This window comes from Zonotrichia leucophrys, chromosome 3 (assembly GCF_028769735.1).
Source record: "Zonotrichia leucophrys gambelii isolate GWCS_2022_RI chromosome 3, RI_Zleu_2.0, whole genome shotgun sequence".
Classification (NCBI taxonomy): Eukaryota; Metazoa; Chordata; class Aves; order Passeriformes; family Passerellidae; genus Zonotrichia; species Zonotrichia leucophrys.
The window spans coordinates 37017324-37041686 of record NC_088172.1 but is presented as its reverse complement, the minus strand read 5'-3'; the positions used below and the strand labels follow the sequence as shown (position 1 = coordinate 37041686).

The window sequence follows — 24363 nt, the reverse complement described above, 5'->3', positions numbered from 1 at the left end:
TGCTGAAAATAACACCTTCTACTGTTTATCCAGTTCTCAGGGAAAAAAGTGAATAATGATGTAGAGGATGGGTGCTGCAAACCTTAATGTCACATTGTCACCCCTTCCCTCCCTCCTGCTGGAGCTGCCAGGGGAGAGCGTCTGCCCTTACTCTGAAAACCACCTGCAATTTATTGCTCCAGCATTAAAGGCCTGTGAGCCCAAACTGTGAGCCCAAACATCAGCCTTGGAGCAGCAGGGTGTAAATCCATGCACTGACCACGGGAACACCACCTCTAGGGCAGCTCTTGATGGCATCCTGCTGTCACCTCCAGCCTGGGGTAGGTCTGGGAGAGCCCAGCAGCTCTCAAGCCTCACCTAGGAAATGTTAATTGTGCTGTGCTGGCTTGAGCCTCAGCTCTATAATTAACAGCGCTGCATCAGCAGGTGCTGACGCTGCAGTGATGATCGTGCAGCTCATTTTCCAGGAGCTGCTGGGACTCCAGACAAACGAGGGGTTATTTCAGGTGACTCACCTGTCATGGAGTGTCCCTGGGTCTGTCCATCCCCTCTGAGTGCAGGTTTGCCATGTGGTGGATTTTTATGGCAGCTAACCAATTAGTCTGATTGGGAAGCACTCCTGGAATTTGAAACATGGTCCTGTGGGTTTTGTATGGAGACCCTGGTGGATGACCTGAGAAGGGAGACAGGACCTGGCCTGGAGACACAGCCCCATGGCAGCACTGGGTACAGAATCACAGAATTGTCAGAGCTGGACGGGACCTCTGGGGATCAACCTGTCCAACCCCCTGCCAAGGCAGGGTCACCTGGAGCAGGGGACACGGGAATGCATCCCGGTGGGTTTGGAATGTCTCCAGAGAGGGAGATGCCACAACCTTCCTGGGCAGCTCTGGGGCAGTGTTAGAGGTGCTGACCCTAAAGGGAGAGTTTCCTGCCTTAGAGAAGATGTTTTTACATCTTCAAACACCCAAACCCCAAACAGAAGTGTTGAGTCCCCTGTGGTTTTTGTACATTGGGGCAAGTGCGCCAGAAGAAGTGGAGAGCTCTTTTAGGATGCACACCAGGTGCTCTGTCACTGCCTCTTCCACTGATACACATCTATTAATTTAAAATCTGGCATGCCATCCTAGTTTGGTTCCTTCAGAAGGGTCTGGAATAAGACAGAACACCTGTCAAGCTCAGTCCAAGACCCACATGGCCATCCATGGCAACAAGTCACTGCTGGCATCATTCACCCATGGGGATCGTGTACGGGAGTGCATCACCTTGGGGGTGGATGCAGGAAAACAGCCCCTTCCAGCCCTTCCCACCCCTCATCCTTCCCCTCTGAGGTCCTCAGGCATGCAGCTGCAGGACACAGAGTAGGGAAAGCAGAGCAGGACAAAGGGACTGGGAAACAAAAATAATGACTTGAGGGTCTTTCTGTACAAGGAGCACAAAACCCAGGTTACTTTCAATTTTGCCATCAAAACAGCTTTTTTTGACCTTAGCATGGAATTGCTCAGGTGTCCTAGGGACACACTAAGCTTCTTCCACAGCGTGTGCCCACACTTGTGAGTTCAAAGGACTCAAAGTTCTGCCAGGGACCTGCAGAATTTGGTTCTTGCCAGACCAGCTTTTATTTCCCTGTCAGATCCAGAAAATCTCACTGATTCCACTCTTTGGCTCTTCATCCCTCACACTCATGGCACAACTGAGTAGCTGCATTTGCTGAGCAAGTGTCACCCCCAATTTGTGTCACTGCAGGAGGGAGAAGAGCCAAGGCTATTATGTGTTTATTATAATAATGTTCCTATTTCTAGGCTATCAGCAAGACCAAGGGGAATTTTGCAGAAGCCTGTGCACTTTATACCAGGCAACAAATCCTGATTCAGCCTGTTCCATAAATTATTTATCACTATCACAGAAAGTTAGAGGAGGGGAAGGCTGGATGAGTATAGACAAGGCATTTGATGGAGGCACAGTGAAAGCAAACCCACAGTGAGAAAGGCTCCTGATTTCAAAAGGGCAAAGCTCACAGACTCAGCATCACCAGGGCCTGGCTGCAAATGCCACCCGTGTGAGGACAATCATGGCCTTCTGAGCCTGGAGAAGAGAAGGCTCCAGGGAAATCTCACTGTGACCTTTTGTTTTTAAAGGGAGTTTATAAAAAAGAGGGAGAGCAATTTTCTACAGGTGCAGATAATGATAGGACAAAGCGGGATGGTTTTAAAATGAAAGAGGAGAAATTTAGATTAATTATTAAGAAGTTCTTCCCTGTGAGGGTGGTGAGGCCCTGGCACAGGTGGCCCCATGAGAAGCTGTGACTGCCCCATGCCTGGAATTGTTCAAGGCCAGGCTGGATGGGGCTTGGAGTAACCTGGGATAGTGGAAGGTGTCCCTGCCCATGCCAGGGGGTTGGGATGAGAGCTTTAAGGTCCCTTCCAACCCAAACCATTCCGTGTTTTTCTGATTCTACAAGATCCAAGGTTAGTGCAGAGGTGGATGTTATTTCAGCTTTTATCAGTGTGCTGATGGCATGTGGCTGTCTCCATGCATTGGGTGTTCCAAGGAGGACTGAGGTCCACAGCAGCAACAGCAGCAAAACAGGAACCTCTTAAGTGCCCAGGCATGACACAAAACCCTGAGAAAACCTGACCTGAGCACAGAAGAATTAAAAACAAAAGCTAGGGAATGGGATCACAGTCTTCAAATACCTCCAGGAAGGAGCCAAGGGGCAGCCAGGGGAGGATAAATATCAAGCAGGGAAAATATTTAGTTTAGCTAAAGGACCATATTGACACTTGCGCAAAAGAGGATTATCTGTCCATAGACACATTTAATTAGAAGAAACTTCCCATGTATTCAAGCAGAAGAAAGCAGAGGTGATAGGGAAAAAAAAGGAGGAAAAAAAAAGGGAAAATAGTTTTCAAGTTTAAATGTAATTTTTTAAAAGGAATTTTTTTTAGATGGCAACAGCAGGGGCAGGGGAAAGGGTTCATGTCTCATTCTTGCACCTCCTTAGGGGGTATGACTAATGGGAGGCTTAATTCCTCTTTACTGTGCAGATTGTTTAATTTTTGGGGTGGTTCCCATGCCTAATTTCAGTTCAGGACAACTCACAGGCTGGCAGCCTGCTTGCAGGGCCCATCCAGGGAGCACAGGGCAGGTGGGTGCTTCCTCCCCACAGGTCAACCTGGTGGTGACATCTGGCCTGGAAGTTGGCAGAGCATCAGTGCATCCTCTTCCTATCACTGCCAGTCCTTGCTCCACCATCCTCCTCCCACAGAAATAATGTCCAGGTGCAGGGAAGTGTTCTTGGGAAAGGAGGAAAAGGAGAAAAAAGAGAGATGGAGGAAAAAATTGGGGTTTCAGCACTTGTGGACAGCTGTGATTTTCAGGTGTGAGTTCCCTGGCCCTGCAGAGTAGTTTTGCTTTACAAAGTCAAATTGCTCCATGCCCCAATTTTGTGTTTTTCTTCCATCAGTATTATGGGCATCAGGGCAGAGAGAAGGAGCATCCTTGCTCTGGGGAGGGAGGAAAGGCAGGAGTGAGTGGTTTTCTTTGGGAGGGACAGGAACTGAAGATAAAGGACAGGCTGCTGTCTCTCTGGAGCTGGACCTTCCTCCCAGCTGCACTTGCTGAGATGGGGCGAGAGGAACAAAAAAAATCTAACCAGGGAGCCATCATGGCCATAGATTTATTCCCAGCTCAAAAATCTCACTTAAAGAGCAAAATAATTAATGGAAAGCATGGTTTGGGAACATTGGAACATTTGGGAACATTGCCTCCATCCTTCCCCTTTTCCTGGGAGGATGGAAGCTGTTGGGGCAGGGCTTTTCTCTGAATTTCACCCTGAATTTTTTCTGATCAGTTTTCTTATGTGGAGTTTGATCTCTGTCCTTCATGTTTCCCCACTTGCAAAATGACAATAACACTGCCAGTCTCAGTAGAAAGACACCTGGAGCTCTGCTCACTGGGGAGAGTGGCAAGATAGCTTGTTATTCTTAAAAATAAATTATCGGTAAGAGAAGAAGCCACAAAAAGCATTCATCAGCTTTTGAAGGACCCTGGAAGATCAGTGGTTTAGTTAGTATTATTCTTGCCAAGTATTAGCCTGGAAAACTCAGAGCTGCCAGAAACAAAGCCAGGCAGATTAATGCCCAGCCCCAGTCCCAGTTTCCCGCTGAGCCTGACAGGTCCTGGCAAAAGCTCCTGTGCCCAGAAATGCATTTTGAGACCATGCTTATAGATTATTCCCTTCAAATGAAATCCAGATGAAGTTAATCTCATCCATAGAGGGCAGAGAGCAGACAGGTGAAGCTGGTGCAGCAGCCAGGGGATTCCCCTGAGGGAACTGGGGAGCAGGAGCAGGGACACAAGTGTGCATTGGCCAAATGGGCCTGGGGCACGGGGCAGCAACTGTGAGCTGCCAGAAACACCCTCAGCTTCCACAACAGGCAGGTCCTCCATTATCCACCCCAGAAAGTAAGGAAAATTTAATTAGAGTATCCCAAAGAAACTATAAAGCTCATGGATGCTCACACAGAGTAGCAGCAGCCGCATCCTAAATGGTGTGATAAACACCTCAGGGGGTGCCATCAGGCAGGTGCTTAATGAGTACACAAATTATAGGTCTTATTTCTCCTCCATCTTCCCATTTCCTACCAGTTGCCCTGGAAACTTCCCCCTCGAGGCACTCACAGGAGCAAAGTCCAAGAGGAGAAAAAAGCCAGCTGCAAACCCTTCATGGTGTAAAGTTGGCGGCTAAGTGATGTCAGGGGAGGATTTTGGTGTGAGCTGTGCCTGTACCAAGCTGTCTCCCTGCCATGCACTGCACAGCTCAGCCCTGTGGCCCCAGTGATGAGCACAGACCCCCAAAATTCCCCAGATCTCACAATACCCCCAGATCCCACACTGAGCCTGCAGGACACCCTCAGCATCACCTCTGATGTCCCCACAAGTTGTTCACACAAAGGCTGCTCGGACCATCCCTCCTGCACAAACACTGATGCAATCCAGAGACTTGGCTGGTATACAAGGAGCCAGAGGGGTGAATGATCTCCCAGAAAACCCAAGGGTGCTTTCCCAACCTGGATGTGAGCAGCCACACCTAGAGGGTTGCAATTCATTCCCCATTAGGATAAACTCCAATTTGGCTAAGGTAGGAGGAAAGTGCACAAGTTGTTCTTCTGCAGAGAGCACCTGCAATTAATGGGGTAAAAAAAAGAAAGAAGAGAGAATTTAGAAATACAATCCCAATGCTCATTTGCTCTGGAGGAATTAAAAGGTCCTGATCAGCAGAGCCAGCCCATCCTGAGGATGCCAGGCTGTGCTGGAGGCATCTCTGGAGGTCTTTGTCCCAGCAAACACTGTAAGGGTAAATGCAATGTTCACAACTCATAGCCCAGCCCCAGCAAGCAGGGCTGGGGCAGCAAACGTTTTGTGCAACCCACACCAGAAATTTCAGTCTGTGCTCTGAAGCAAGATGCCCCCAGCAGGCAGAGGAGGCTGTGCCCTCATCATGCTTCCTTGTGCCCTCTGATTTCACAGGCACTGCCACCCAGGACTGCCACCCCAGCACCCAAATTCCATCTCTCACCTACAATGCACTCTCAAGTACATTTTCAACGCAGATTTTGTAAAAAATGCACTTTTATGCATATCACATATATTTACAAAGATGTTTATATTCACACCTTCACCTTTTTAGCCAAAGATTTCACCCATGTGAGCTGCATATCAGAGTTGGCGCATTGCCCAGGATGCCTTGAATAAGACAAAGATGAGAACAAGGACAATCTCTGCTGCCATGCAGTTATGCCTCCAGGACATGAACCCATTGATCCCACCTGCCAAGTTTATTTTCTTAAGGCTTAAGGGAGCTGGCTCAGAGGAAGGGTGGGGGCACAGGGCTTGTGGCTCCTCACACCACCCACGCTGCCAGGAAATACCCTGCCTGTATGTGGGGCTCAGCTGCTCTCAGATATTTTTTCTCTACACGCCCCCAGAGACAGAAAATAGTTATATATTATACACCTGAAAAAATACATAGTAATAAGGTAGGAAAATATGTAAATATAGAAATAGCACAATGTATTAAAATATTTTTGTAGTTTATCTAAATATATAATGTATTGATAAATGTGTAATAAGTATACTGTACACACATATACATATGCATGTAACAAAAGGTTGGAAATCTGAAATGACAGAGCCAGGGAAAAGGTCAATATCCAGGTGCAATTAAAGAAAGGAACCATGCTGGAAGTGTGCACAGCATAGACAGAGCCAAGGATTGCCCAAGTCCTGGCCAGTTCCACGACCTGCCATCCAGATGAGTTAAATGCATCCCAACAACCCAGGGAACCAAACAGCTTCCTTGTGCCTCCTCAGCAGCTCCAGGCCAAGGCACCTCCACAACATGCCTCTTTTGTGGTGACTCTTCAGCTGGCTAAATCCTCTTCCCAGGACCGTTTTTCTTTTCACTTTACCTTCAAAGCCCATCAGAAAATGAGTGGCTGCCAGGAGAGGAAGTGCAGCTGCAGGGTGGGGTTGATGGTTCCTGGGAGGGTGGCATGATGGCTGTACTGCTTACACCCCATGCATTTACCTGGGAGACCATCAGAAAAGGACAATTTTTAACTTCCCAGCTGGACTTGCTCCAAGAACCTGCCAAGGATAATTTAAAGCCAACTATTGATTGAGCCCAGAATTGCACACCTTCCCTCCCCTTAACCAATTCTTGCCCAGGTGGATCAACCACCACTGGTCCCAACACCTCCTGCCAACAGGCCAATACTGGGTTGCACCTCAGAACTGCAGACACTGAGAGCTAAATGTTTCATTGTCACCAAGGGAAAACTCCACCCCAGAGCTCCCAATAAAGGCTCTTGCTATTTGACACTATATTTCATCTGTGCATGTGTTGAAAAGTTTTAATCGTGTACCTATGTATAGTCCTGCACCAGCATTTCCAGCGCCAGTCAGAAGGAAAACACAGCACCCTCAATAACAGAAATCACTCTGGAGCCAGGTAAACAAAATGACAGTCTTATAAACCAGAAGCATTTGTCCCATTAAGGATTCAATTTGTAGACAGAATAACAAGGGATGAGTTATTTGGCAGTGTAGACTTTAAGGACATGGGCAATGTAACAGCGACAGAAATGCTGCGACTGCAAGACCTTCACTCGGGAGTGACTCAGCACAGCAGCTGCTTCCTGGAAAATTAATACTTCAGGCTCCCCAAAATGCCCGCAGAGCCTTTGAGAGTTTGCAAAAACCAACCCTGGAAGCCCCATCAGCCATCTGATCTGTCACTGCTATGGGGATGAGCACAGGTCCCCCACCCCAGCACAGGGTGGGGACTTGCTGGGAGCTCCAGCAGCGACCATGGGGACTCAGGACAGTGCTACCAAGAGAAAGCAATCATGTTTTGGCCTCAAAGCTTCCTCCTCACGACCCCCAAACTCCAAAATCCCCCTCATGGGCACCCCAAGCAAACCCCGGCCCCAACCCAGGTGTCCCCGAGCAGAGGCAGCTGTTAAGGAGGTTAACACAGAATCATGTCAAGTAACAAACACCTAGTATTTATTAATAAATTAGTACACCGGAAGGCAATTTTTCAATTCATTCCCCTCTTCCCCCACTCCCACCCCTTCCCATGGGGCAGCTCATGCCACCCTCATACCATTATTTCTTCAAATTGAGCGTAGTACAGACTGTTTGTTACGGGAGCATAATAATTGCAAATATAATCAGACAGACTTCTTACGATGCAGCTTTTTGTCCCCCATACCCCCCACCCCCGACCTCTTTTAATAAAAAGTGAAGTGTGATTTGAAGAGACTATTGAGACCACATAAGGTCTTTGGAGAACTTATCGGCCACATCTGTATAAAAAACAAGAGACACGAGTGTAAAAGCATAGCTTGGTTTAAGTCTTACAGCACGAGGAGAGCAGGACCAGCGGCGGCCTTTGCCTCCCCACATCCAGCACCGGCTTCCTTTGGGGCCCCACCATTCCCACATGTGGCAAGGCAGTTTAACTTCTTACATTCGACTGGAGGCAAAGGATCTTTCCACTGCCTTGAAGGTTGGTGGGGCTTGACCCTTTTCCTTGTGGTTTAAGCGCTTCTGCTGTAGCGTATTAGGAGCGCGATGCGTTGTCCGGGTGAAAACCATACAATAAATAACCGTGCTAGTAAAATCTCAGCAATGGATATGAGCCAAACAAGAGTACATCAAAAAAAAGAGCTCGGGTGGGAAGCTTAGCTGCGTTAAGAGACAGTAACCAGCAACAATTGGGGTGGGATTTTTGCGTGATTTTGCCATTTACTGCCCTGAGGTGAAGGGAAGTGGTGGGAGATGGTCACTCTGAGTGACAGCTTTGACAGAGGAAGGGGATTACAGAGCAATCCCCAGTTTGATGTGTTAGATTACACCAGATTGGTGGTCTTTCAGTTCATTAACTGCAGTTTTGGATTTTTTTGTTTGTTTTCTTTTTTTTTAAAGTGCATTGTCTGATCTGATTGGAATGAGAACAAGGAGAAGAGAGGCTCGGGGTGGGGGCAGAGGATGCAAAGACTCGGACTGAGCGACAGAGTTACGGTGGAGGGGTGCAACGCTGGCAAATTGCACCCCCTCCATAAACCAAGGACACCTCAATGAAAATACTGGCCGTATATTCTACAAAAAATCCCGCCTGCGTATTGTTGGTCATCTTAACGAGTGCCAAGCTAGCTCTAGCAGATATTCGGAGAGCGTGCGGTGACCCAGTGCCTACAGTAAATCGGGAAGGTGGCTATAGACAGAGTCCAGGAGGGTCTGGCTGGCTTCCTGGCTCTTGACTCCAGCGATCTCAAATAGCCTGTCCAGCTTGTCTTCGGCCTGCGGGATCTCCTCGATCACGTGGAGCTCCTCGGGGTTGAGGATGTGCAGCATGTCGTCAAAGATGGGCTGCAGGTCGCACGGGTCCAAGCGCACCTGGCGCAGGACGGTGTCCTTCTTTTCTGTAGGAGGAAAGGGATTGGTCAAGGAACTCTCCAAGAAACTTCTGCTAACCAGGGCTTGTTCTCAGCCCATCCCCTGATGGCACCTCCGGAGAGGGACACGACACAAGGAGAACTGAGGGAAAAGGTGGAGGGTGACAAGTGATGGGCATGAGGGAAGATGGAGAAGGCAGTGCTGCTGAGACACCTCAGCCACGATCCTGCAAGAGCAAACACAGCATTTGTAAATGCTGAATGGCCAATTTGGAAAAGTGAGGGCAGGAGAGGAGCCAAAAAAGCTGAATCCTGCTCTTTCAAGTTGTTTTTGTTGGATCAGCTTTGTTTTCATACCCAAGTAAAAATTTGGTAGATTGACTGAGCTCAGTGTTTCACCTTCATCAGAAATTAAATGCAGCAAGTTAAATGCAGTAAATTGAAGCCCCTACAACAAAGGGGGGTGACTAATGGTACTTTATGTCTGTAGCAAAGAGGACCAAGAATAAAAAAAAATTTAAAAACCTGAAACAAGATTCAGTCTGGAAATTACATTCTCTGATTTAATCTCATGCAGAAATGCACTGGCCAATGCAAGAGCCAAAAGTCAGGAGAAACACCCCCAAACTCCCAGGGATGCTACAACTTCCCTAGCAGGACTTCAAAGAGTTAAAAGCCTTTAAAGATGTTTTTCTGTCTCAAATTGTTATCATCTTTGCTAACAGGATATTCTGGTTGGGAACAAGGATGTGATAAGCGTATCCTGGAGAGCCAGTTTTCCCAATTATTTACTTTAATGATATCGTGTGTTGGGCAGCTCTACCATGTGTGCTGACCACATGGGACACACCATGGTGTCCCTTCTGTCCTCCCACTCTGCCCTGGGCTGGTTTGGTACCTTTGGTAATAAAAGAGCCTGTCCGGCTGAGCGCGGAGGAGCCGCTGGAGGTGGAGTCGCAGCGCAGGAGAGGCTCGGCCTCGTCGACAAAGAAGCATTTCTTCTCAGAAGGAGAGGGCTCCACGGTGAGCACGGCTGCCTCGGGGGGCTTGGGGCTGGGCGTGGGCGCAGGGCTCACCGGGCTGGGGCTCACCGGCAGCGCCAGCTTGTCACCTTCCAGCTTTGGGGGCAGAAACAGAGGGAAAATTAACTGGGGGGATGCTGCGCAACGGGTAACACCCAAACCCACCTGCACCCCGGCTTTCAAAACACTCCAGCCCACCCTCAGCAAGGGGTGACCTGCTCTGCTGGCCCACAACAGGCACAGGAGATGACCTGGGGTGGACATCAGCACTGGTATTTGGTACATCAGGCAGGAGCAGTAACACAACCCACACCCTTGGGACACCCGGTAGGAGCAACCACTGCACCAGGATGGAACGTGCAACCTCAGCAGAGCATTTTAGGTGGGCTCTCCTTCTCAGACTCAGTTTATTAAAACCTAAAGCACAGCTCTTGGAGGCAAGAGGTGATGATGCCCAAAACCTGCTCCATACCTGCTGTTTGCTAAAAGCTGGCTCCACAGCTCCAGCCAGTGCCAAGGCAGCAGGACGAGGGCTGTGAGACCCTTCAGGGATCTCCAGTACAGCACATGGCTCTGACCAGCTCCAGTGACCAGCTCCATATCAAATTAATGATTGGTTTGCCCCGCCTCACCCTTGTTCCCAAGGGCATCCCATTAAAGCTTGATGGAAAAGTCCATCCCATCAGACTCCAAGTTCAGAGCAAGGAAGGACAGGCAGGAGCTGGCACTGACCACAGTGTCACCCAAGTGCCTTTGCTTTTTCCTGTCCTGGATGTGAGCTAAGAGCAAATGTTCAGCTGCACAGTTCTGAAGACATCAGGAGAAGCAAGCACTGCTGAGAAGCACTGCACTGGAAAGCAACACCATTTGACAAGTGACAGGTGACAAGAGACAGGACAGGATGAAATGGCCTCAACCTGTGCCAGGGGAGATTTAGATCGAATATTAGGAAAAATTTATTCACCAAAAGAGTGGTCAGGAATTGTAATAGGCTCTCCAGGGAAGTGGTGAAATCACCATCCCTGGAAGCATTAAAAAAACATGTGGATGTGGCAGGTGGGGACATGGTTTAGTGGTGGACTTGCCAGTGTTGAGTTAAGGATTGAACTTGATGATCTTAAATATTATTTCCAACCTTAACAATTCTATGATTCTATGAATTTGGGTGCTGGTGTGAACCTGCTTCCTATGCTGACTGTACTCTGCACGTTTCTTCTTGAAACTTCTTCCCACCTCCAAGACAGTAGCGAACATTATCTATCCTCCTCTGCCTCTCAACATCCCCTCAGGGTGCAAATCTCAAGCAGTGCATTCCTAGTTCCCACTCCCTGCAGGGATGAGATGCCTGGGCCAGCATGCTCACATCCCTGGCCGGCAGATTGGGCACTTCTGCAGGTCACCAAGTCCTTCTAAACAGGTTATTTTAAGGGCCATCCAATATTTAACCTTTTTCCCCAACCTTGTGGCCCTGCTTGACCTGCCAGGGAAAAGAATTGCAAGCCCTGTCCCCATGCAATTCCCTCTCCCAACAGCATTTCACAACCCTGTTTTCTCCTACAGAGGGAAGATCAGGCTATTCCTGCTAACAGGCTTTTGCCTACAACCCAGAGATGAAATGCAAAATTGGGATTAAAGGCTGTGGGAAAGGGAGCTGCTGAGCCACCTCCGCGCCGGCATGGATGTGCCTGAACATTCCTCATCCGTGTCGAGGAATTCGCCACCCACAAATCACATGTCTGCTGGGACGCCCATTAGTTCACATTAAATTAACATTGAAGCCTGTTCCTGGTAGAATAAAAGGGGTTTTTTTCTCCCCTCATTGAAAATAAACAGGGGAGGATTTGTTCTAGCACAGTGCATTACGCAATAGGCATGTTAAAAATAAAAGTCAGCTTTAATTTTTAATTAAAAGAATCTGCCTTCTATTCTGAAATTCCCTTTCCAGTACAGCTCATCATGGAGAATCAGCTATGGCCATTAAGGGGGAATATCAAGGGAAGGACCAGGACAGCAGCTGGCCACTTTCCAAATTGTAATATGCTCTGATATCCCCTTTAAAAATACTATAGGCTTTAGGGGTTAGTTTTGCCTTGTGCAACTCATCTACCTAATATTCAACCACAAACCCACCTACCAATTCCCAAAAAGGATCCTGATGACCGAGCAACAATCGGCCAAGGGAGGGCAGGGAGCAGACAGCTGCCCCAGCTCTGTCTTCCCAGAACCAACTCATTTGGAGTTTAATTAAACAGCTGCTAAAACACGCTAGGAAAGACAAAATCACCCGAGGTTATTTGACTGTAGCTGTCCCGGGAGCCCAAAGCTTTCCAAATAGCTGAACAGTTGCAAGCTTGAGGCAAAGCAAACAGGATGCTTGGATGTGTGTTAATGTTTAAACCACAGGAAAAAAGCAACTGGGAATGAGGGCTTGGAAAGACCAGGGAATGCAAAAGGTTGCTGAGGTGAAGCCTATGGAATAGGTGTAAAAACACACTATTCATAGCCTGTGACTCACTGCATTGAAACCACCTTGGCCATTCCTATTTTTATGAGTGGTGACTGGGTGAAACCAAGCTCTGGCTGGGGGAAAAAAACCCAAAAACCCCTCTTTCAACCCTTTAGCCTTTACAGAACTATGGGATTTCTCACCTTTACATCCTCATTGCTGGGCTCCTGCGCTTGCCACTGGGGCTGCATCTGCGCCTGCAGAGAGAGACACGTGGGACACTGTTAGATGCACAGTTCAGCACGGAAACCAAAGGCACTGCAGTGGCTTTGTCACAACAGCAGCTTCCTACAACCCATCAGAGGTGCTCTGCCAGGTTGGTTTTTTTAGGCTTTTTCCTTTTTTTGAGCACTGCACCAAGAGATTTTCAATGCCAAAAAATATTAATTTAAAAAATCCTAAAAGTTCCTGTGTACTTGCAGCCCTTTAGACTGCAGTTCAAGCACCAGCATCCTCTTGGATCCCAATGCATCTGGGAGGGTGCCCTAAGCAGCTCAGGGTCTGAAGGCCCTTCCTAAAAGGAAAAGAGGACAGAAGGGGATAGGGACAGGAGGAGAGAAGAGGACAAAAGGGGATGGGGCAGCAGAAGACACAGGCTTGGCTGTGTTTTCTTTCACAGCTGCTGTCACCAGCTCTGTTTGAACGGGTTGGTCCCATTTGCTGCCTCCGTTTTACAGTACTGCAATAAAAGCTTAGCTCAGACAAACAGAAACTGCAGCTGCTGTGCTAATATTAGGAAGAAGCAGCAGCAGGCACTAAAAGACACCCTTCCCTCAGGCGATGCTTCCCAGCAATTCCTCCTGCCGCAAGCAGGCGGGAACAAAGGCGGGTGGCAGGCTGGCTGCTGCTGCTGAGGGTGGCTGTGCACCCTCTGGGATGTGGGGGGAATAAATTTAGCACGAGGCAGTCACTTCCCAGATTCCCTGCCAGAAGATGACACCCGACTGACACCAGCCCTTATTCCCAGGTCTGTTATGCCTCCGTAGGGAATGCGGCAGGAAAAACCCCGGCACAAGGAGCAGGGTGGGCTGGGCAGCAGCCCAGGGGATGCTGCAGGCAGAGTGGTGCTGGTGTGGAATGCTCTTGCTGTGGACCCCACAGGGGTAGGGAGGATCCCTGTGGATCAGCAGTTTTATGGTATACAGGGTGTTTGCGCGTCCTCCCTGGGGGCACACAGACCCTGGCAGGTTAAACACCTTGGCAGGGCCATGAGGTCTCACCGAGGTGTCACAGAAGGGCAGTGATGGTGTGTGGTGCTGCAGAGCAGAAGGCATGTCCCTGCCAGGATGGGAAGACCAGGAGTGTGCTGGGGTGGGAAAGCCCAATTTCCTCTCTGTGCCCTTCACTCACCCGTGTGGTTTCAGGAGAATGCTCGACCCCTCTCTGTGGTGGAGGCTCTTCCCTTAGCACAAGGCAGCCCTGGGGAGGAGGGCTCAAGCCAAGCCTCACATGACTCAGGATGGGCAATGCTGGGTCTGGGCAGGGTTTAGATGCCACAACCAAAACTGCAGCCACCCACGGAGGAAACAGCTCTTCCCCATCAGCCCTACCCTGGCTGTCTGTGGGCTGAGTGCTTCTCAAGCAGATAATTTCTCCAGGAGAGCCAGCCTATGGTGGCTTCCCCTTTCTGTGGATTTGCCCACTCACTTTTTCAACTCAAACCATAATGATGAGGTGATGAAACCCTGATGAAGAGGTTCCAAACCCAATTACAGGATGAGTTAGTTGATACTGAGTTTGGCTAGCAGACGAAACCATCTTCTAGTTTCCTCTTATGCTCCCAAACCCATTACACTGCAAACACAGACCCCAAGAGATGTGGCCAGCACAGCAGGGAAACCTCAATATTACTGCATATATAGTTTATATTTTTGTGTTTATGCTGTTTCTCTTTGCATTATTTTATGAATTATTACATTTTGTTTATTGCACATTCTCCAGCATAGTTCAAACCCAATGTCAGTTTGCTGAAAATCAAGTCATGGCTTAGAGCAAACCTGGAGCGATGCCCACTCCAGTAAAACCCAGCCAGCCCTACACCTTCCCCACGGCGCTGGCCACTTCACCTTACAGCTTTGTGCCTCAAATAAAACCTGATGCAACTCCAGAAGGCAATTTTGTTCTTCTCCTGGCTGCCTGGGCACTCCCCAGCCCTCAGACCACAGGCCCCTCTGGCTGGGAAATCCATCCAACAGCTTTACTCTCTCTCACTCCAGTGCTGGAATATGAACACAGCACAAACTTAATTCCTAATTTCTGGGCCCAGCCCAGTCCTGCACTGCCACAAGAGGAAGTGAAGGGGATGGGTGGGAGCTGACAGGGGCTGAGTTGGAGGAACACTGCTCCAGGCTCTTGACTTCCCCCTCAGGGTTTTGACCTGTGAAAGAGCAAGAGATGGAGCCACAAGGCCCTGCCACAGCCACGTGCCTGGACATGGGGTTGCTTTCACATCCTCTTCTCCTCTGAAATACCCCAAAACCCCACAGCTTAACCTCACACCAGCCCCAGCCTTGTCACATCTGCTGACTCATGGGATTATATGCAGCATGAAACTAGCCACGAAACTGAACCTTGCTGGGCTTGGGGCCGTGGCCTTCCCCTCTCCTTTCAACATCTCCCTTATTCATGGTTTGGGTTTGTTTCTCAGCTTTGCTGAGGCTGTGCTGCTGAATGCCCTGAGTGAGGCTGTTTGCTTGCCTTCCATCCAGCCCCTGAAATATTTCAGCCAAGGCCAGCAGAGCCATAAATAAAACGATAAGAGTTTAAAGCACTGCTCACAGCAGGACACTCAGAGGAGCCAATGCAGCCCAGCTATGCCAGCTCCACCCCAGGCCAGCCCAGGTGAGCACAGAACCCCGTGGTAGCTGCAAAATGCTCATTTACCAGTGGATACTGGTAAAAATCAGTTTTTCTGATTTTAACCCCAAAAATGGAGAATTGTAGTTTGCTGGGATGGCAGGGAGAAATCTCTCCCTTCTTCCCCCCCATTCTTTCCCCTGTTTTTGTTGTCAGCACCACTAACTTGGGATGTGCCTGTGCCTGATAAGCAATGCCCAGGCTTGCCTCTGCCTGGCAAACCTGCCGGCAAGGGGACATATTTTGCAAACCTTGAGTCCAACAAACATTCATGGCCAGGGCCAGGCTTTAAAAGAAGCCCTATGAGTTAAATGCACCCTAAAAACCTTTCCACAGCTTCTGCATTCACTGTATTTTCTGGCTCAGCTGCAAAAAAAAAACCCTGAGCAAAATGATTCAGAGGGCTAATCTCGGTTTAACCTAAATTCATCCAGTGCCATGCAAAACCAGCATAATCTCCCACAGCTAAAAAAGCAGGCAAGTCTGCAGTGGAGCTGCTCCTCACCTGGAGGACAATGCTCCTGCCTTTTGCTGTAACACTCCAGAGACTCCCATAATTCCCTATTCCTATCAGGGGTTGTAAATATTGGGATTTCAGAGCACAAAAGGCTGCTGAGGGAACAGGGAACTACAAGAGAGAGCAGCCTTGCCTCCATAGGTTTTACAAGCTATGTAAGGCAGACACCAGATAAAGGATTAAAGAGAAGGATGCAATAGTGGGTGGGATGAAATATGTTTAGGGTACTGATTTGCCATCTGACAGCTAAAGCATTCAATAACAATTTTTACCCATGACTTGGAGTTATCAGTGCTTTCTTACAACAAGGGGGTTGTGCAGAGAGATGGGGAAACTCCTTTTTGCACCTAGGGATGCTGGGCAGAGCCAAAGGCATCCCAGACAGCACAGCCGTGCATGTATCCATTGCTCCTGGGCACATGTAGGACACACCAGCACAGCTGGAGACTCACTGCTGGCTCAGGTCACCCTAGGGGCATCATGCTGTTACCTGGACTCACAAAATGGTTTGGGTTGGAAGGAATCTCAAAGCTCATCTTGTTCCAACACCCTGCCAGGGGCAGGGACACCTTCCTCTAGACCAGGCTGCTCCAAGCCCCATCCAGCCTGGCCTTGAACACTTCCAGGGATGGGACATCTACAACCTCTCTGGGCAGCTTAGCTACATGAGGATGCATGCATTTGCATTGCTCACTCCCCTTGCAGAACCAAAAACTCTTTTCATTCTTTTTTGTGGTTTTAGGGTTTTTTTTGCAAGACTCCTTCTGCAGGGCTGGAGACCACAGCACCCACTCCTACCACCAACAGGGTGACCCGTTCCTCCAGATCAAACCACCCTGGTACACAGAGAAACTGCCTCAATTTATCTGTGTTTGGATAGACAAATCACCCAGAGTCAAACCTCAATTAGCTCTAATTAAAGGCTTTCCATCCAGTAGATTAAAAAAACCCCAAAGATCAACCTCCATGCCTGCTCCTGGCACTGAGCTCTTGGCTTCCTGGACTGCTGTGAGGATGATGAGCCACCAGCACAATTCTCCAGGCATTTGGTCTCCAATGCACAAGCTGCTTCCCCCATTCCCTGCAGGGCTGTTGTATCACCACCCACACTGACAGCACAGGAGCCAGCTCAGGGAGAGGAGGCAGACAGGTTCCAGCAGGCAGCACCTCAAGAAACACAATGTGCAGCCCTGCTGGATTTGTACCCTGGGGTGCTGCCAGGCCGTGACATCCCACACACGGCTCCAGGATCTCCAGGGCAGGGCAATGGCCAAGGTTGATCATGAAGGACGCTCATTTGAAAAAGCTCAATCAGATGAATAGGGAAAAGAGGATGTGACAGCTTGGGTGAATTTGTAAAGAAACAACTCCTATGCTGAAATTAGCCAAATTTCTCATGTGGACTCGAGCCACCTGCTTAAAAGATCAACAACGCAATTTTACTCATTTCTAGAAAAACAAGTGAAACTGATGGGGAACCACCCCAGGGTCCAGGTGTGTTGGACACTGGAAAAGACAACATACTCTTTTAAAAAATAAAGAGAAACAGGAAAGCTGCTTGGGAGGTCCAGGAGACTTGCATATAGTTATCCTTGAGATTTGGGTTTGCTCATTCTCTGGAACATCTGCTTGCTGTATTTTCAGAGTTATGAGCACAGCTTGTGGTTACTCCATCATTGGGAGTCCTCCACCCTGACAGGTCACTCCATAAACTCTGCTCCTGGAGCCACCACCTGCATTCTGTACTGCTTGATAAGCACAACCTGATGGTCTTGGCCAAAAGAGCCAGGGGCATTCAGCACTGCAGAGCCCAAGTCTGTTAATTATGTGTCATGCTGAGGTCGTGCTGAGGAACAAATCCCGTGTTTTATCCAATGTCCTTGCCCAGAGCTTTGTCCCAGTATTCAAAGTCAAAGCAGTAAATACAAGGACACAGGTTACTACCTGCCCCAGGAGAGCAAGAGGACAACGTGTCCTTCTGGGACAGTGCACATGCTGGAAACTTTAACTCATATGAGCAAAATGGCAATTTTCTCTGTCTCACTTCTCTTCCTAAACATAGCTTTATCTTGGGTTTTTTAATTTTATTTTTTCCACCAATTAGAAGGCCACATGCTATTAGTTACCAAGAGTTGAAAGAAAAAAACTAGCAACTGAGCAGGAGAGATCAGGCAGTTGGCAAAGCCCACCTATCCAAGATCTGGGCAGGATGTTCAGCAAACACCTGACTCAGGGTCTCTCTGAAACACAAGCCCAGGGCTCCTGCCAACACATCCCAACTTCTGATTTCATACAATGGTCACAAGGGAACAAGGTGTTTCATACACTAAACAAAATAATTTATATGACACAGTGAAGGGATAACAAACAAACAAAATAATTTAAGATAGGCAACACAGTTAAGGGATCACAGTCCCTCATATAAGGGGAAGTTTTGTCAGTCAAACCAGAATTTGGGAATTCCTTGCCCTGACAAATGCTCTGTTTCATAAGCTCTATTGTGAGCAAAATTCCACCCTGCCAAAGCCCCACCAAGAGCCTAGAGAGATCTGCAAGCAGCCACCTGCTCCCCTTTGGGTCTGGGTCAGTGCTAAGGCAATGGGAAATGTTTCACCAGCCAGTTTAGGGGGAAGAGCCATGCCTCAACCACTGCCATCTCATCATGTTGTCCCACTGGCTTCTATGTTCAGAAAAAGCCCCACTCATCACCTTTACAGACACTTCTGGCAGACCACCGAGTTATCAGAGCCAAAAAACTGAAACAAGTAAGGCAGCAGTGGCCAAAACAAATCCGCAAAGGTCACAGAAGCACCTCCTGATGACTTATGCCCAGCTGAGAACCTACTGCAGGACCTTCTGCAGCAATTTATTTATTCTCCCAAAATATGGGACAGTTTAAGGCCAGTGCTGGCAAGGAAGAGCAACAACTCTGGAGGACTGCATGCATGGCCTCCCTCATGCTACCAGTCAGCATCCTGGAGGAATCAACACTTTGTGCTCAAGGGTACTTGGCCCTTCTCACAAATCCACAGTATTTGAGCAAGTTTATCGGGGAATGTGCGGCGTTTGTGAGGTTTTAAGGACAAGGTGAGAGAGGAGAATTTGATTTCATGTTCTCAGAAGGCTGATTTATTATTTTATGATATTATATATTATATTAAAGAATGTTATACTAAAACTATATTAAAGAAAGAGAAAGGATATATCAGAAAGCTTAACAAGAATGATAATGAAAGTTTGTGACTGACTCAGAGAGTCCGACACAGCTGGCTGTGATTGGTCATTAAGTTAAAACAATTCACATGGAACCAATCAAAGATGCACCTGTTGGTAAACCATCTCTAGACCACATTCCCAAGCAATCAGATAATTATTGTTTTCATTCTTTTCTGAGGCTTCTCAGCTTCCCAGGAGAAGAAATCCCGGGGAAGGGATTTTTCAGAAAATATCATGCTAACAGGGATGCTTTTTCCTCCATGTTCCTGGCACAAGGGCTCAGGTACCAGACCCTCCTGGTGACCTCCAAAGATATACACAAAGCACACGGAAATCCAGAACCCATCAAAACTTTGCCTGGGATCTGAGCAAACATTGCCAAAGCCTCGCTCAAAAGCAATGTGCTGCTTCAACTCAAGTCCATCATGAAGAGAGGGAGCTACCTGGCCACAAGCCAAGCTCAAGGGCACAGCTGTGTCCCACGCCACCACATCTCACAAGGTGAGATTTGCACCACAGCCCAGCCCAGCATTACCGGCGTTACCGGCGTGGTGTCCTCCATGAGACCGCGGATCTTCTCCACGACGTCGTTGCGGCGGTGCTGGCGCAGGGCGCTGATGAGCTGGGCCAGGCTGGCCTCGGGCCCGCGGATGGTCCAGTGCTGCAGCGCGGCGTAGGCGCGCTCGTGGTCAGCCGCGTAGCCGTTGGAGAACGCCGCCACCTCCCGCTCGCTGGCATTGCACAGGAACTGGTAGATGTCCTTCCACTGGCTCCCCACCTGGGCCGCCACCAGCTTGAGGATGTCGATGCCTGCGGGGCAGAGAAGCCACAGGTGAGGCAGGGGGGTCTGCAGATATCAGGTCTAGCAGAGCTTCTCTCATCCCCAAATGGCCACGCTTTGCTTGGGTGCGTCTTTCAGATTTTGTTGCAATTATTATTATTATTATTATTATTATGGTTTTAACACCTTTTATGGGTTCAGGCTGCAGAGAAGAAGCACCAATAACATGTTCAACAGCTACTATGCATGTAAAGGGTGATAAACCCATCAGTTAATCCAACACACTCTACTCTTCTGATTTACCAGTAAATCAGAATTTACTTGTAAAATCTCCTGCACTCTTCAGCACAGGAAGACTCTGGGTACTCAGCCACCACACAGCTGCAGGAACAGGGCAGAAGAGCACAAACGCACCCACACACCTGCACTGCAGCCACTGCCTTGAGAAAGAGCTGGATTAAGAGGTGAGTCACCAAAGCACCTCTATAAAGATGAGTATTTCCATAACAAGTGCATACAGCAGCTAGGATTGCATTCAGAGCCATTTCCAGTGCAGACAGGCAGGATGACTCAGTCATGAGGTGGGAGACACTGTGCCAGGTGAGCATTGGGTGAATGAAGATCTGGTAGGAAACCAGATAGCACAAAGGCAGAATTTCCCCCAGAAAAGCACTTGAGATATCCTGGCTCAAGACCATGAGGGTTTTCTCCGTGTAGGTCAGGGAGCAATGCAAACAGCACACTTATCCTTGAGTCTACTACAGGTCAGGAGTCAAAGATTCAAATAAAGCCATATCTCCTCCAAAACAACTAATTAACCCTGTTTTATCAAGCTGAGCAACACCTTGTTTCAAACAGCAACGTGAAGGGTCATAATCTGTGAGCTACAAAAAGAAACTCACTTTTTCCAGAGAGATAACCATGCCTCGGGTTTCCTCCTGAGCCAGTGTGCCCCCATGGCTACAGGGAGCACTTCTCCTTCCCTCTGCAGGCACAACAGCAAAAATAGCTGCTTACAGAAGAATATCATAGCTGGAGTTTTTCCAGCTGGCCTAAAATTTAACACTTTCTAAGACAGTTTAACCTGCACCAAAACCTCCCATTGCACCTTCAGTTCACAGTTCTGATATAGCCAAATATATACATACAAAAAAAAAATCTATAGAAACTATACAGACTGATATAGGCATCCTTTTTTATACTCATGCATGTGTATATACACATACGTATATACGGTAGACATTTTTGTACCTACGTATTTCACAGATATTTTATAAAGATGTGTGCACATATATGTATATGGCCTGGACACCAGATGCCCACCAAAGCTGTTCTACACGTGCCTTCTTCACCTAAGAAAATATAACAAGATACAACAAAAGGCTCGTGGGTCAAGATACAGGCAGGGAGAAATTCCTCACCAGTGACTGTCACTGGCAAACTAGACTCAGCTTGGGGAAATTAGTTGAACTTTACTGGTAGCTCCTCACAGGCTACCCTGTAGCCCCCCACTACCAAAACCTGACCACAAAAACCCAATACAATATACACACACATCTCTAAAGTATCTATTCAGCTTGATGTATTTTTTTATGTATTTGTATCTGTGTATATAGTATACATACTTCTGTATATCTCTATATATAACATAGGTATTTTACATTTATATGTACATATGCTTATGTAAAAAGAAGTATGTAAAAAACTATAAAGCTTCACAAAGATATTTTTGACCAAACCTCTTCTCACTTAAGGAAAGCTTATCAAACCTGCTATATATAGACCTTAGTTTTCACTTCCAAACTAGATAACACAGCCAAGAGCCCACAGCTCTTGGAGCATCCATAGACGGTGCTAAACATGCTCTAAATCAGGAACACCAAAGTGCAAACCACATTTGGTACTTCCCCGCCCTCCTCCCACCACAACCACCACAGCTCCCTCCCAGCCGTCACCAGACACGTGCTTGTGCCATCTCACATGGAGTTTGTGACAGCTGGGGCTTCTCCTACCAGAAAAGCTTGGTCCACCAGCCCAGCATGGGGCATGCAGCCCACCCAAAAAACCCAAGCCAACCACAGGGCTTGGTTCTAACTATGGAGAAAAGGCTGTGAACCTGCTACTGGGATTTATTGTGGAGTGACTGATGTGAGTCAGCTCATTAGATACTGGCGCACATTGCATCATAGCAAAGCAGTAGGAATTAAGCCTGGTTTCGTTACTGCTTCCCATCACTCAAATGCAGACCCAGTGGCCCTCAGTTCAAGGGACTGAGCTGTGTGCTTCCAGGCAAATCCCAAATTCCTCTTCCTCCATGACTCTGCATCCAAGCTGGCTGTGCAGGCAGCCCAGACCACACTGGCAGCCAAGCCCTTGTGCCTTCTGATATCACACACCTGGGTTGGTAAGAAGCCCAAATGACAACTCAGGTTTGCAGTCAAGTCCTTTAAAGCAGAAAACCCAACTGCTTTTTGCACAAAAGCAGCAAAATGCCTGATTCATGCAGCGCTGCTTGATTTTATCTCAATCCAGGGGATAAAAAAAGTAAAATCCATGAACACAAGGGTAGAAAAAGCTCTCTAAGGCTTGTGCACCAAGATAATAAGGGATAATCACATGTGGTACTATTATATATCCATATATAGATATATATAGATAACTTATGCACCGAGATATACATATATATATATAGAGGTATATATAGAGAGAGCATTTAAGTCATTATCTCACTGTATAAATCTTGCAGAGCTTCTTTGCTCACATATTCAGCAATTATTTTTGCTTTGATATATATATATATAAATATACACACACATACAGAGAGAAGGAGAGAGAGAATGAGAGAGATAATGCTGCCCATTTTTTAATGCACTCACACATATCAAGTGAGCAGCATCAGGTCTCCCTGCCAGTGCTGCCCTGCAGTGAGACAATGAGCTATGGCTGGGCATGGGAGCTTTGCCCACACCCACTCCCATGCACGTCAAACACACAGAAGCATTAAAACATAATTTGCTGGTTTATGATCCCCATGTGGAACATCTGGTCAGCCCAGAAAAGGAAAAACCCATATACTACCTGCTCCCATGGACATATTTCATGCCGACAAATCCCAGTGCTTACAACTGCTGTACTGGTGAGAGAAGTTTTCAGCTGCTCACAACTTGATTTGCACCGGTTTTATGCGGCAGCACGACGTTTATGTCCAAATGTTCTCACTCAGGATTTATGACAAAGCGCTCATGATTCTACTGACATTTTCAAGTTTAGTATATTTAATCTCACCGTTCAATAAATTGGGCCCATAAACATGTTTATATCCCTTGGCTATAACATCCCTGGGCACAAGAACACACCAGCAGCTGAGGACTTAATGGTGCGTAATAATCTTTGGAGAACAAATGTTCCATTAAAAATGAATTTGGAAATGTCTACCTTAACACTATAAGAACCTTAAACTCATTTTCTTGCAACTATTAAATGAATTTAAGGCCCATATGTTCGCTACATCCACTACAATATTGTGCAAACAAAACCCAGAGAGATATGAAGAGATATGGACAAGAGTGCAGATTTGGCTCCAGTCACTAAGAAAAACATTGCTCCCTCTGCTCTTAAAAAATAAGATTAAAACCATTACATGACAAGCTGCGGATGTACACCGCCAAGTATTACTGCTCACACTAAAATAAAATACTCATAATAAGTTTATCATCCTACTACTTCCATATTTCCAGAAGTCCTACAAACTGGAACAAAAATCCCAGCTCCACCACAGGTGCTGGATCTTTTCCTTCTCCTTAAACTATGTGGACCTTCTTCCACCATGCCCATCTGCACAGCAGGGCTGGAAATGGTGCTCAAAGACCTCCAGACCACAGCAACCCCAAGTAAAATGGCCAAGCTCAGCAGAGATGGTGCTTTAACCCACACGTTTTATGCTTGCCATGTGAGGCTGCTCACAGCCATGTTGGTGCTATGCTAAAGTTGCTCCAAGCTTTCTGCAGCCTGAGTCGTCCTCCTTTTTCACCACAGGCTACAGGAACAGCCTAGGAGAGCTGTCACCATCCTGCTGCTAAAGTGGGAGACAGCTCCACCCTTCTCCACCACCATGTCAGGAACCATCACCACTGATCACCAGCTTTGCTCACGCCTCAGACAATGGAATTAAAGAGGAACACCCACAGCTGCATCCAGCTGAGCTGTGTTTTTGAGCTGCATTTTCCAGCTCAGAAAAGGAAAGGACAGATCTGAAGGAGCCAGGACATTCACACATGTCTTAGGTACCTGAGCAGGTGGCATTTCAGTTGCCAATATCTTAACACTGAAAGTCTCTAAATGCTGTGCTGGGTTACACCATATATCCCCCTAATATTTTAAGGTGGTGTTAACCACACCTTCAAGCCAGGACAAGGCCGAGATGCTGTGCACAGGCCAGTGGGAAGCCCAAGGGAGTATGTACACACATAGGAGCACAGGCACAACCAGGAGGCACATCT

The 24363-nt window shown here is 47.7% G+C and overlaps 1 protein-coding gene across 2 annotated transcripts in view; it reads right to left on the bottom strand.

Annotated features, from left to right (window-relative positions):
• Positions 1-7555: 7555 nt before the first annotated feature.
• TNFRSF21 (TNF receptor superfamily member 21) overlaps positions 7556-24363 on the bottom strand; it is a 35064-nt gene continuing 18256 nt past the window's right edge. For both annotated transcript variants that reach the window (XM_064707821.1, XM_064707820.1), the window contains exons 4-7: positions 19619-19893; positions 12638-12691; positions 9865-10084; positions 7556-8993 (exon numbers count right to left, since the gene is read on the bottom strand). In XM_064707821.1, the coding sequence (XP_064563891.1) occupies positions 8764-8993; positions 9865-10084; positions 12638-12691; positions 19619-19893 (779 nt within the window). In that variant the 3' untranslated portion in view covers positions 7556-8763. The remainder of the gene's footprint in view (positions 8994-9864; positions 10085-12637; positions 12692-19618; positions 19894-24363) is intronic.